This window comes from Passer domesticus, chromosome 7 (genome assembly GCF_036417665.1).
Source record: "Passer domesticus isolate bPasDom1 chromosome 7, bPasDom1.hap1, whole genome shotgun sequence".
Taxonomy (NCBI): domain Eukaryota; kingdom Metazoa; phylum Chordata; class Aves; order Passeriformes; family Passeridae; genus Passer; species Passer domesticus.
The window spans coordinates 15,443,307-15,456,510 of record NC_087480.1 but is presented as its reverse complement, the minus strand read 5'-3'; the positions used below and the strand labels follow the sequence as shown (position 1 = coordinate 15,456,510).

General features: G+C 50.0%; 2 protein-coding genes across 4 annotated transcripts in view; one reads left to right on the top strand and one right to left on the bottom strand.

Moving 5' to 3' along the window:
* The first annotated feature begins 266 nt into the window (after positions 1-266).
* On the top strand, positions 267-6,119 carry BRCC3 (BRCA1/BRCA2-containing complex subunit 3). The gene is made up of 8 exons (XM_064427050.1): positions 267-793; positions 1,023-1,143; positions 1,728-1,814; positions 3,021-3,109; positions 3,614-3,669; positions 4,155-4,286; positions 4,613-4,656; positions 5,374-6,119. The coding sequence occupies exons 1-8, from the start codon at positions 290-292 to the stop codon at positions 5,523-5,525; spliced, it is 1,185 nt and encodes a 394-aa protein (XP_064283120.1). The 5' UTR covers positions 267-289; the 3' UTR covers positions 5,526-6,119.
* Positions 6,120-7,015: 896 nt separating this feature from the next.
* The window catches only part of GCNA (germ cell nuclear acidic peptidase), an 8,465-nt gene continuing 2,276 nt past the window's right edge, over positions 7,016-13,204 (bottom strand). For all 3 annotated transcript variants that reach the window (XM_064427047.1, XM_064427048.1, XM_064427049.1), the window contains exons 4-10: positions 13,125-13,198; positions 12,536-12,973; positions 12,040-12,211; positions 10,816-10,960; positions 9,811-9,949; positions 8,748-8,952; positions 7,016-7,882 (exon numbers count right to left, since the gene is read on the bottom strand). In XM_064427047.1, coding sequence (XP_064283117.1) covers positions 7,630-7,882; positions 8,748-8,952; positions 9,811-9,949; positions 10,816-10,960; positions 12,040-12,211; positions 12,536-12,973; positions 13,125-13,198 — 1,426 coding nt within the window. In that variant the 3' untranslated portion in view covers positions 7,016-7,629. The remainder of the gene's footprint in view (positions 7,883-8,747; positions 8,953-9,810; positions 9,950-10,815; positions 10,961-12,039; positions 12,212-12,535; positions 12,974-13,124; positions 13,199-13,204) is intronic.

Here is a 13,204-nt window from a genome sequence, read left to right as displayed (position 1 = left end):
GCGGCCGCGGGACCGCAGCGCCCGTGGCGGGGCGGGAGGAGGGCGCGGCACATCGCCGCAGGCACGGCGTGGGGCCGGGCCGTGCCGGGCCGTGCCGTGCCGGGCCGGGGCAGGCCGTGCCGGGCCGTGCCGTGCCGTGCCGGGCCGTGCCGTGCCGGGCCGGGGCAGGCCGTGCCGTGCCGGGCCGTGCCGTGCCGGGCCGGGGCAGGCCGTGCCGGGCCGTGCCGGGCCGTGCCGGGGCAGGCCGTGCCGGTCCGTGCCGTGCCAGGCCGGGCCGGGCGGGCCCGCCATGACCTACCTGCACCCGCCGGGACCGCCGCGCCGCGTGCGCCGCGATAAGCCGTCCCCCGCCCCCCGCGCCCGCCGCCTCCCCGCGCCGGCCCGCAGGCCCCGGAGGCCGGGCCCGGGGCCGAGCCGAGCCGCGTTAAGCCGGGTCGGGCCGGGCCGCCCCGCCCAGGCCCGGCCCCGCCATCCCCCGCCGCTCCGCCGCGGGCATCGGCCGCCGGGCGGAACCCGGGCGGAACCCCGGTGCTGCCGCTCCCGTGGGCGGCACGGCCCTTCCGGCGCGCCGCACCGCTCGCCTGGCCGGGGGCCGCGCCGATTGGCTGGGAGGGCCCGCGAGCGCCGCTGCCATTGGTGCGGGCGGCCGGGGGGCGGGGCCAGGGGCGGGCGCGCCGGCGCGGGCAAGATGGCGGTGCAGGCGGTGCACCTGGAGGCGGACGCGTTCCTGGTGTGCCTGAACCACGCGCTGAGCACCGAGAAGGAGGAGGTCATGGGGCTCTGCATCGGAGAGGTACCGCCCGCCGAGGGCCGGCCCCGCGATGGGCGGGCGGCGGCGCTGCCCGTGCGGGCTGTGGCACCGCGCACCGAGCGGCCCCGGCTCCCCCCGGGCGTGCGGCCCTGCAGCCACCGGCGCCCGGCTCCGCTCCCGGCTCCGCTCCTGGGAGAGCCAGGGCCGGGGGAGCCGGCCCTGCCCGTGCCCTGCGGAGCAGCAGTCGCTGATTGCCCCTCTGTGTCGGTAGGTGGACACCAGCCGGATCGTGCACATCCACTCCGTGATAATCCTGCGCCGCTCTGACAAGAGGAAGGACCGTGTGGAGATCTCGCCCGAGCAGCTCTCAGCTGCTTCCACCGAAGCAGAGATATCCTTGAGCAGAGGCTCCCAGTGAAGGGCTGTAGCTCAGAGCTCTTCCCCGGGGCTGGGTTTCAGGCCTGCAGTGGCATTGAAGCTGTCAGCTGCTCCCTCCTGCAGCTGCTCCCTCCTGCAGCTGCTCTCTGGGAGGCTGTGCTGGCTGTTGCCTGTCCCTGGAGTCTCTGTGGGTTCCAGCTCTTGCAGTGGCACTGTGTTATAAATTTGCTATTGTTTTGTATTTGGTCTCAGGTAAAGCTGCAGTGTGTTTGTGGAGGGGGGCAGTTCAGCAGGGAGGCTGAGAGGAAGAGGAAAGGGCAGCAGGGCTCCAGGGGCTGCACTGGGGGGATGCTGCTGAAATGTTGTTTGTTGCTACAGGCAACCAAAATCCAGTTTGCTTCTGCAGCAGTGACTGCTGGTGGTGCTGGGGAAGGGGCTCCCATCAGGCATCCCTCCCTGCTCTGTTTCTCTTCTCTCCTCCAAAGGGATCTGGAATTCTGTTGCCTCACAGCAAACCCTTTAAAACTGTGCTGTTTTCCCTTGTGCATGCAGCCCTTCCCTCTGTCTGTTGTTGCAAAAGCTCCTTGACCCCCACACAGGTTGGCAGAGATGACAGGACGCCCCATGAGGGTGGTGGGCTGGTACCACTCCCACCCCCACATCACCGTGTGGCCCTCACACGTGGGTAAGAGCAGCCCTGGGCTCTCCCTGGCAAACTGCAGCCCTGAGCCTGCACTGTCCCTGCAGCCCAGAGCCTGCACTGTCCCTGCAGCAGCTGAGCCTGCACTGCCCCTGCAGCCCAGAGCCTGCACTGCCCCTGCAGCTGAGTCTGCACTGTCCCTGCAGCCCTGAGCCTGCACTGTCCCTGCAGGAGCTGAGCCTGCACTGTCCCTGCAGCCCAGAGCTTGCACTGTCCCTGCAGGAGCTGAGCCTGCACTGTCCCTGCAGCCCAGAGCCTGCACTGCCCCTGCAGCTGAGCCTGCACTGTCCCTGCAGCCCTGAGCCTGCACTGTCCCTGCAGGAGCTGAGCCTGCACTGTCCCTGCAGCAGCTGAGCCTGCACTGTCCCAGCAGCTGAGCCTGCACTGTCCCAGCAGCTGAGCCTGCACTGTCCCTGCAGCCCTGAGCCTGCACTGTCCCTGCAGGAGCTGAGCCTGCACTGTCCCTGCAGCAGCTGAGCCTGCACTGTCCCAGCAGCTGAGCCTGCACTGTCCCAGCAGCTGAGCCTGCACTGTCCCTGCAGGAGCTGAGCCTGCACTGTCCCTGCAGCTGAGCCTGCACTGTCCCTGCAGCTGAGCCTGCACTGTCCCTGCAGCCCTGAGCCTGCACTGTCCCTGCAGGAGCTGAGTCTGGAACATTCCCTGCTTGTCTGTGTGGGCTGCAGGGCCCTGCAGCAGCCCCAGTCCTGTGTGTGCTCTCCAAGGACTCAGACGTGGCCCAGGAGTCACAGATCAGCTGCTGCTGGCACTGCTGTTCCTGCAGAGGGAAAAGCCAGACCTTGGGTGTGGGGAACACAAAAAAAAAGCTGTGGGGATCCTGGGCCTGCCACGATGAGTTCTGATACCTGTGGGTGTTAATGCATAGCTAAAAACTCTCATAAAAGAAGTACCTGAGTACTTTGCATGTGTTGGACTTCATGGGGACCTGTGGCAGCAGGCTGGCTCTGAGAAAATTTCTTGGTTTTGTGAGCTCATCTTCTATTTTAAGATTTTCTCTTTACATTTTAAATTGGATCAAGTTCTGTGTTTGAACTCAAGTCACCCAGAGTGAGGATGTAAACATAGTTTGAGACCTTTGTTACCAAGCTGCAGATCAGCCTTCAGAAGGGGCAGACAGATCATTTCCCAGCCCTGCAGGAGCCAGGGCAGCTCTCACTCTGTCTGTCCCTGCAGATGTCCGCACACAGGCCATGTACCAGATGATGGACCAAGGCTTCGTAGGGCTCATCTTTTCCTGCTTCATTGAGGACAAGAACACCAAGGTAGGCAACTTAAAAATGGCAACAAACCCTCCAGGGGCTCATGAGAAGCAGCAGGGCAGAGCTGAGGTCCTTGGGTCAGCCTGCAAGGGCAGAGCTGTGCTGGGAGCACATGGGAAGCACAGTGGGAGTGGTTTGGATTGTGATCCCAAGGGCAGCAGAAGTGATGATTGCTCTGAGCTGCCCCGGGGGCTCAGCAGCAGCTGCAGTGTGCCTGAATGGGCCAGGGCTCTTCCCTCGGGTGTCCAGCCCAGCACACACAGCTCTGCCCCTCTTCAGCCTCTGCAGGAGGTGTGAGATAAGCTGACAGTCAGGTCTAGGCTGTCCAGGCAGCTGCTGCTTAAATTTTTTATCATTAAAGGTTAATCAATGTATGCTTTAAGCATCTCCAGCAAGCAAATCACAGCAAAACCTCTGGAATTCTATTGAAAGCTTCCTACAGGAATGTGTCTTTGCCTTGTAGATGTTTTTTGCCTTTGGAATCTGACTTTCTGCTGTCTCTCTTAGACAGGTAGAATTCTCTATACTTGTTTCCAGTCTGTTCAGGCCCAGAAGAGCTCAGAGTGAGTACAGAAGAATATTCTATCTGATTGTATTTTGTCTTGTCTCTCCTTTCTCTGGCTTATCTCTAATAAGTGGCTTCTCAGCCTGTGTGAAGAGCAAACATACAGAGATGCCTACACAGGGTCTCCTGACTTCTGCTCCTGCAGACTGCTGGAAGAGAATATAAAGATTAGGAGTGATTCTTTTAGCCTAGATATTTATTCTCTTAAGATTTGAGGTCAGGGTGTGGATTTGTGCTGCAGTTTGGTGTGTGGCAGCACCACCTTTTTGCTTCCAGCTCTAGAGGTCAAGCCCTCAGGTTTGCACCTTAAAATAAAATTCAAGACAAGTATGTGGATATAAAATGCTTCCCTTTGCCTGTCAGCTCAGGCATGTGTTCCCAAAGGTGGATCTGCAGCACTGCCAGGCCTTGGACAGACTGTGGCAAGGTTGTAGAAGTCAGGTTTTCGTTTGCTGCTTTTAATTATATCTCATACCCTTGTAGATATGACAGGATTGAAATCCCCATTCATGTTGTGCCCCATGAAACCATTGGGAAGGTGTGTCTGGAGTCAGCTGTGGAGCTGCCCAAGATCCTTTGCCAGGAAGAGCAGGATGCCTACAGGAGAATCCACAGGTAACAGCCCGGGGCTCTGCCCCTCTCCAAGGCTGTCTGTTCTACTGTACTTAAAACTACCAAAGCCTTAGCAAAGCTGTAGAAAGTGAGGATTAGCAGCTCCTGTGCCTCTAGAAGTTGCTGAAGTCAGCAGTACTGAGCCTGGGGTTAGCAGCAGAATTTTGGGGTTTTGATTGCGGGTTGTTGTCCTTGTGAACGTGCAGGGCTTCAGCAGGTGAAGAGGTTTAGGTGTACCTGTGGTCTGGTTAGGGATTCCTGGGCAGCTGGGTTTAATACACAGTTCTCTGCTGTCTTGTCTCTAACCTGCTTTCTTTTCCTCCCCTTAGCCTCACCCATCTGGACTCTGTAACCAAGATCCATAATGGCTCAGGTAAGGATTCCTTTCTTGCACGTGACAATCCAGGGTGCTGCTCCCAGGGTCACAATGGTGGAATCTTGTTACAGAGGAACAGAATTATAACTAGAAACTTAAAAACTTCAAAGGCTGTAGAACACCCTAATCCTGGGTGAATCATGAATGTTGTACCCTTCAGGCTTTGTTGAATTGGTTAAAATTATAGAAGACTTTGGGATTTTTTGGGGTTTTGGGGCTTGATTTGTTCAGTTTATTTTTTCTGTTGGAACAGGAAAGGGGATTTGGGATTTGTTGAGTGTTAAAATAGTGCCTGTCTGACCTGTATGGACACTTCCATCTCCTGGCACTTTATAGGTGTTGCATGGATGTGACATCTTCCCTTTTGCCACTGTGATGGGGTGAATCCTAATCCCACTTCTGTTCCAAGTTTATCACACCACTGTCCATTCTCACACATTTAGGAAATGAGGCATTCTGTGATGCTTCTAAATTTAGAAATTAATTAGCATCAGTGATTAGCTGTGTGCAGATTTTCATTGTGGATCTGTCATGCCTGCCTGGGTCACACTGAAATGCTGTTTCCCTGGTAGAAGCTGCTGGTTCTGACCTTCCTGTGCAGATGTGTGGTTGCCCAGGATGCTGGAGGTTTCCTTGGCTGTCTCTGGGCTTTGGGGGTGTTGTAGCACACTGAGTCTTTTGTGTGCTGTCCTGATGTCTTGTTGCTCTTTGCAGTGTTCACAAAGAACCTCTGCAGCCAAATGTCAGCCATCAGTGGGCCCCTGCTGCAGTGGCTCGAGGACAGACTGGAGCAGAACAAGCAGCGCATGCAGGAGCTGCAGCAGGAGAAGGAGCAGCTGCTGGAGGAACTTGCTGCTTTAGAGTGAGGAGGAAATGCAGACCCTTCAGGAAAGTGACACAAAAAAATCTTCAAGAACTACTCCAGGCTGAAGGGTGGCCCCACATTGCCTCAGTGGAGGTACTGGCTGTGCCTCCTGTCTTGCAGCAAAGAGCACAGCTCCAGGATCAGGACTTTACCTGCCCCAGCCTGGTGCAAAGCAATGCTGTGTCTGCAGTTGCTGCACTTCTGGCTCAGTGGTGGGGCTGGGCAGCACCTGAAGACTCCTGTTCTGGAGAGCACACACCTGTTGTTTCTCCCTCTATGTTTTGACAGAAATCCTACTGCTTTACATGTATTCCAGGAGCCTGGAACAGGAGGGTTAGAGGGGAAGAGTGTGTCCCTGCTGTCCTATCTCATGCTGCCAACTTCTGCCTTCTCTTAGTAGCTTCAGTTGACCATGATCTTATATCTAGTAATGTTCTGGATCACTGGTCATTCCCCCAGGCAGGCAGGAGGTGGGAGGGAAGCTTGGGAACAGACCTGGAAGATCTTTGACATAGGATCTGTGTTCAGCATATGTCAAACCAAATAAACAATTCCAAAGCTAGAGCTGTTGGGAGTAAAAATGAAATGAATGCTACCAAGTGCCAGTGCCTGCATTTTTTGGTCTGTATTCTCTTACTCCATGTAATGCTGGTGTGTGCCCAGCACTGAGGTTCTCTAGAAAATGAACTGTTTCTGCTGGCTCAGTCAGTGGTTCCTTCTCAGAGGGAAGGAGGTTAAGATGCTGGGCAGAGAACTCATGGATCTACCACTCTGACATTCTTCCATGCTGAACTGCAGAAATTCCTAAGGCTGGAATGAAATAGCTGTTGAACTAATCCCTTTAAATGTACTTGCTGTTGCATTTCACAGTATCCCCCATCATGTACATTCTCATCTGTGTTCTGTCATGTCAATCTGTCTCACGTGAGCAGAGGATGGGACAGTTACAGTGACAGAGCTGAGGCAGAGGCACTCCCTGCCAGTGACAGCCAGGAGTGATGAGCAGCTCTAAAGTGCTGGCAGATGTGGAACCCCATAACCCCACTGCTTTGTCAGACTTGACTTTTCAATCTTGCTACATTTCTACTGGCAAACCCCCTAAGAGTAGAACTTCCTTGAAGTATACTGCTCACTACTGTTTTCTTTTTCCTTAGAAGTGCTGTGAATAGTAATTAATCAGTTTTTGAATGGTCAGTGGTTTTGTGCTGTTGTTTTTCTGTTGGTTTCTAGTTCCAATGCTCCTTACCTTCATGATGCTGGAGAAGGGAGGGTGGTGCCTCAGTGACCCCAGGCTTCTTGGGGGCTCCTGGGAGATGAGCCAGCAGCCCTGGGACTCCTGGAACGGGGATCCTTGGATTGTAATCCCAGTGACCAAAGGATGTTAATGACTGTGCTGACCCCCAGCCAGGAGAGCTGGGCTGGTACCAGGGTTCTGTATTCCTACACAGCCATGATTAAATTGAAACAAAGCAGCCTTGTTTATTCCAAGAGTTTGTATCAAACTGGCATTTATTGATTATCAAAATTATTAAGCCCCTGAGTAATTTGCTTACAGAAGACATCAAACACTATAACACACATCCCAGTTACATTTTGTATGAAAGACTTAAGCCATGACAAGACCTTCTCATTCTTGAGAAAAGTGTTTCAATCTGCTTTCCCCAACGTGACCTTCTGCATCTATTTTAGTTTCCATGAAATCTCAATGATAGAGGTACGCTACTTACTGAGGGTTAAAGGGCTTTCTACCTACCACTTAATTTTAACAAAATCAGCCAAGGACTTCTCAGGAAAGTCTACATGGGAGAATATCTGAACCCATATTGAAGCCCAACTCAGGTAACTTTTCCTGCCTTGGAGTCATTCAGAGTCAGAGGACTTAGGCTGGTGGGCCTGGACTTTCTTGCCTCTGGCAATTGCAGCCAGATGCACAGGGAGCAGTTCTTCAGCACACACACAGAGTCTACAGCGTATCAGCTGCCCAGATGAAACTAAATCCCTTACTGGAGTCACTGAAGACATGCTATGTGTTAGTGCTGCTCAGAACTTTTACTACTCTCTATAAACAATTTAAGTAGCACCAAGAAAGGAGGTGGATTGAGATATCAGAAGGAATCTTCCAGCTTGGTTTTCGCAGCAAAATCAGCACTGAGTTTCTTCATGACCTGAGCATGGCTCAGCCCGTGCTGCTCTCTCTTAGCAAGCGCGTAGTTTTCCTTCACATACCTGGCGAAGGGTGTGAGCTGTGGCCTGGCAGGGGTGCCCCCCCGGGCCGGGGGCTGCCTGAGGGCCAGCTGCCCCCCGCAGAAGGCGCACACGAACCGCGCCGTGTCCAGGGACCGCGAGTGCCGCCCGATCCTGAAAGGCAAGAACCAGCACTGGACTCCACAGCACTCATGGCAAAGGGCCCCTTCTCTGCTGCTCAGGCAGTATTTTAGAATAAGGAACAGGACATTACACAGCAGTACAATCAATCTGTGCTACACTTCTCTACCCTTGTATTTTTTCCACTGTTTTTCAGCCTGGTTCCTTCCGCTGTCTCTTCTACTCTCAGACTGTGTTGTAGCACTTCATACTCATTTTCAACCACCTCCACAACCCATGTTTCAACTGCCTCTTGGAGTTTCTCCTCAAAGACATCACTAAAAAAAAAAACCTCTTCTCAGTGTTCTGTTGCATCTAAGCAACTACTGCATTGCATAGTCCTAATACACACTTTGGGGTATGTGAGGCATCTCCTTCCAGTACTTCTGGGAGTCACACATACAATCCTGAGGTTAAAAAATTGCCACAAATAGTGTCATTATTACAGGTTGTGTCCTAGTGTCAATCCTTCCCATCACAGTGCAGCTCACATCTGTGAGGTTGCAGCTGTAATTTAAAGTCATCAGGACTTTAAGCTGAAAGCTTCCTCTGGTAGTTTTATCTAGTATCTAATCACTGTCAAATATTCTGTGCCCAGCTTTTATGGGGATTTTTTCCTTCAAAGCTTAGGTATGTATCTCTTACTGCTTTCCAAAGACGTTCCCTCATCACCACTGATCCTCAGATGATGTTCCTCCCTGTCCTGACCTCTGAACTAGAACTATGTGGAAACAAATGTGGAATCACATACTGAGGTTCTGTGGGCTCTGGGAAACACCAGGCTGTCCAAATTGCTTTAGTATTTCAGAGCACCCTGATTTCTGGACACACGAGTGACAAGTTAGACAACATGACTCACGTAGCTTTGCAGCGAACACACTCATAGGTGTACTTGTAATTAATCTCGTAGCTGTGGCACCGTGTCACCAGTGGCAGCTCTGGGTGGATGGCAGCTGATTTGCTGGCGTAGAACCTCCAGAAGCGGCCGTGTCCGTCGCGGACGCCGTTGATGAGCCAGGTGGCTGCGTGGCAAACCTCGTGGATCAGCGTGTCCCGAAGGCGATCTTGGGGACACCAAACAAAGACAAACATCAGTCAGCTGGGGGGAAGAACAAGCTCACCTCTGGTCACTGCTTTAGGCCTCTGACACTCACTTGTGTTAAGATACAAGTATTATTCTGAAGGTTAAAACTGCCAAATGTCTTGCTAAGATAAAATGCTCCAAAACAAGGTTTTAGTTAATGCATTTCCAGTTTTTGGTCAGCCCCAATTCTGCATCCTAGTTACTCCCCCACACACCTCACCTGTTTGAGGCTTTTTGTTTGGTTGGTAAAGCCATGCAAGTGTTTAAGGCCAGGTTGGGCAGGGCTTGGAGAAACCTGTTCTAGTGGAAGGTGTCCCTGCCCATGGCAGGGAGTTTGGTACAAGATGGTTTTTAAGATCCCTTTCAATCCAAACCATTTTATGATTCATTTTCCCATATCCAGAGGGAATGAGGGAGAAATAACAATCACAGTACCACATAACAGAACTTAATTTGGCACTGACTTGTCTTTATTCCAGCTTTAAACACTACCAACAAGGTGTCTTGCTGTGATGGAAGAAGTCAGATTTTAGACTGCCATTACAACACAGAATTATAGTCTAACACCTAGCCTGTAGGTCTTCAAATCATTAAGAAATATAAACAATACTGCAGTTAGTGTGACTACATCTCTGTTCTCACCACATTTTGTACATTTGCCCAGCCTCTCAGAAGGGCTGTGGAATGTGGATAAATCCATACATGTATTTATTTATTTATACAAGATTAAATTTCAAAGCAGGTTCCAGTTCCAGATCTCTTAAGCATCAGATTTATGTTTTTATCACTAAAACTTGCTTCCTCAAAGAAGAATCAACACACCCTTTCTTTGACCTACCTGCAGAGTCACAGACTTTCTCAGAGAGTTCAATGCGAGCGTAACGCTTCCCTTCAGGGCCTGCCCTCTGCCCTGTTACACAATACCCTGCTGTCTTCCTCATTTTCTTATTCCAGGTGATTACCATGTCCTCTGGTAACTGAAAAACAAAGCAGTGCATGTAGTCTGCCCTCTCCTACCTCTTCTCTTTCCTTCTGGCTTCCCCTTGTATTTAGTGCAAAGCCAGTCCAGGATGTCTCTGTTGGTGCCCTTAACACTCAAGATGCCAATCCCCTCCATGGCCTCTTATTCCCACCATCAGTTCTTCTGTAACCAGCAATGAGAGTTTCCCAATGCAGGGTGAGACAGAAGTCCTTAGTTCCTCTATTCTACCTCCAAGTACCTCCAGGTACAAGGCTGAAGCACTGGGCAGTAAGATAATTGCTCCAGCAACAGCGAGTCTGTTCAGCTCAGTTTTCTGTGAAATCATGACCTCAGCCTGTCAGCTCAACACTATTTTCTCATCTGCACAAAAACCACTTTCCTTCCTGGGGGAAATCCCATTGGAATTACTGAGGGCAGTACTCTTCCTTTCAAGGACATTTCTCACCAGAGGAGGGTCCCAAATATCCCAGATTATGATCCCAGGTCAAGACAGGAGTTCTCTGAAACTGAACCCTAAATTTTAAACACAGCTTGTAGCTTTATGCTCACCTTAAACTGTTATTTGAAGGATGACCTTTCTAATCTGTTCCAGAAAGGGAGACATGAACATCCAATAGGAAGGAACACAGATTATGGGCAGTATTTCCATTACAGCTGGGAAAGCAAAGCCAGGCTGAAAACTGCTGCACCACAGTGGGGACAAACCCTTTTTGAAGTACTTGCCTGGACTGATTCAAACAACCCACTGCTATAAAGCTTAACTTCTAAAATCTGAAGAGGATAAAGAGCAATCACATCAAAAGGTGAGGAGCAACATATTAACCAGCATTTTAGAATGGTAGTTCTTGTTTTGAAACCAACCTTCTGCTCAAAGATAGTACTATTAAACAGCCTGTAGAGCTTCTGGGCCAGCTCCTCTTTATTTTTCTTGAAATACTTCACATAGTGGGAGGCTGGATTTGAAAGATCTTGCAAGAAACAACCAGGCACTGTACATACCCTGAGCCTGCAAGAAAAGCCATTAAGCAGTTTGCTGAAGTACAGAGATATGGAAAAACACAGGAAATAATAATGGCCACTTGAAAGCCAATAAAGACCTCAGGCATGCTTCAAGTGGCATAAACCTCTCCTGCCTCTTTCCACCAGCTTTGCCCTCATGAGGCCATGGCTGTCCTCTTACCCCTCTGAGGGCATGGAAGGGGCAGAGCTGTTGCAACAGTCCTGCAGTTACTTCATTAATTCACAAAGTTAGATTATGAGGACTCCTAAGTAGGAAAAGAGACTCAGATTTTGTGACACAGTGAGCCACAACTACACCAAAATGTAATCAATATATGAACAGCCCTACCATGATCATCACAATAAAGGTGTGTTTTCAGAAACAGACAAAGATAGTCCAGGAATGCTCAGGAATTATTTCAGGGGAAGCAGATACTCCACCAGGATTACTAACTCCAATGCTGCAGCATTCTGACCTTTTAAAGTCTCACCTTTAAAGATATCATTTAAAGGGTTAGTATTGAATACACCACTATAAAATGATTAAAAGAAACAGCACATGGCTAGGAGGCATAACAAGGGCAGCTGTTAGAAATGAAAAATGCATTATTTTGAAAAGCCTAAGCTGCATCCACATCTAGAAAAAGAAACGCAAATTCTCCAAGTTCTAAGGATACAGATTTAAAAAAATCAATATGCTCTTGTTTAAAAGGTATGAATAACTAACAGAATCAGTTTTGGCATCTTTTCAGAGGTAAGCAGCTGGATATATACAACCTGTAGAGCCACCACATGCTGTACAAGACAAGGAATAGCAAGGGACATAACATTTACAAAGAAGATTTGACATTTGCCAGATTTATTTGTCATCAATTCCCCCAGGCAGAGATCAGTTTGTATTCTCCCTGTTACTGGAGACTGAACACCTGAAAACTCTGCTTTCCAGCTATTCAACCATTAACAAATGCTGAATTAGTAGAAGTTTCTAGGTAGCAGAGGAATCACATAATCCTATGCAAAATGCTTAGCATCTCTTTGTGCCTCTGGAATTGTCCTAGAACACAGGAACAATGGAGAAACACTCACCTTTTCTCTGTCTTTGCTGACTGTGAGCAGCTGACTGATTCATTCCCAGGAATTCTTGCAGGAGTCCTTATCATGGAAGGTGTTTCTTGAAGTGAAATGGATTTTGGCTTTGGTGTCTTGACTCCCTCCCCTTTCACAGGCTGAGCATCTTTGCAGGGTGGCTTGCTGTTTTCTAGTTCAACAGGAAGAATCACAGGATTACACAGCATACATTAAAAAAAGAAATCACAGAATCATCAGAAACCACCAGGAGGATCCACCAGCTTTGCTTTCAGAATAATTTTAAAAACAAAAAGTGCCTATAATGATAAAAACAAGCAGTAGTGAAAAACTGACATCTTGATAGCACAAGATTGCTTTTCTGAATGCCCAGAGGAGTCATTTTTGATTGCACCAAAATCCTTTTCAAGGTGCTGGGCTGCACCTCAGGGGCTGATGCCACACAAATGGAAAGAACCAGGCAATTACCACTGCGAGTTAGCTCAGAACTGCTCACCTGTGGTGCTGGGCTGAAAGACATTTTTACTCGTGCTTAGGGCTGGTTTGCGGGGCAGACTTCGCTTCTTTATCCGTTCCATTAAAGATCCAAAACTCTCATCTGAGCTATCTGATTCCACCCCTGCACCATGCCCTAGTGCCACAGCTGGCAATTTATTTTCTGTATCTTCACAGCTTCTTTCTTTCCTTCTAACAAGCCAATCTGGACTGCCTTTGAAATCTGACTCTTTCCGATTTTGTGGAGGTGAAAGATTTCTGCACTTCTGACTCTCTCTCAAGTCTTTCACTCCCTCTTTTTGGTGGTTCAGCCAGGGACTGTCTACAAAGACAGAATCTTCAATGTCACTTGAAGTGTCTGGATACTGCAATTCTTGGCAGCAGGTGTTTCTGTTTCCAGGAGTCATCAGCTTTCTTGGGGTCTGAAGATCTTTCTGTGCTGCAATTCAAAAGAAAGAGCTTGAAGTTTTGGGAGATGCATTCAGGACACCTGCCTTTGTCTTAACACAGAGGGAATCCCTTGAAAGATAGGAAAACACAAAGAACAGTAAAACATCTTATCATTTTCTTTGTTATAGATGATTGCTTACCACTCTTGGTTGTACTCTTTTTCACCTTCAAGTCCAAGAAGAAATCATCCGAGTCATCAATGAAGTCTTTCAAACTGTAA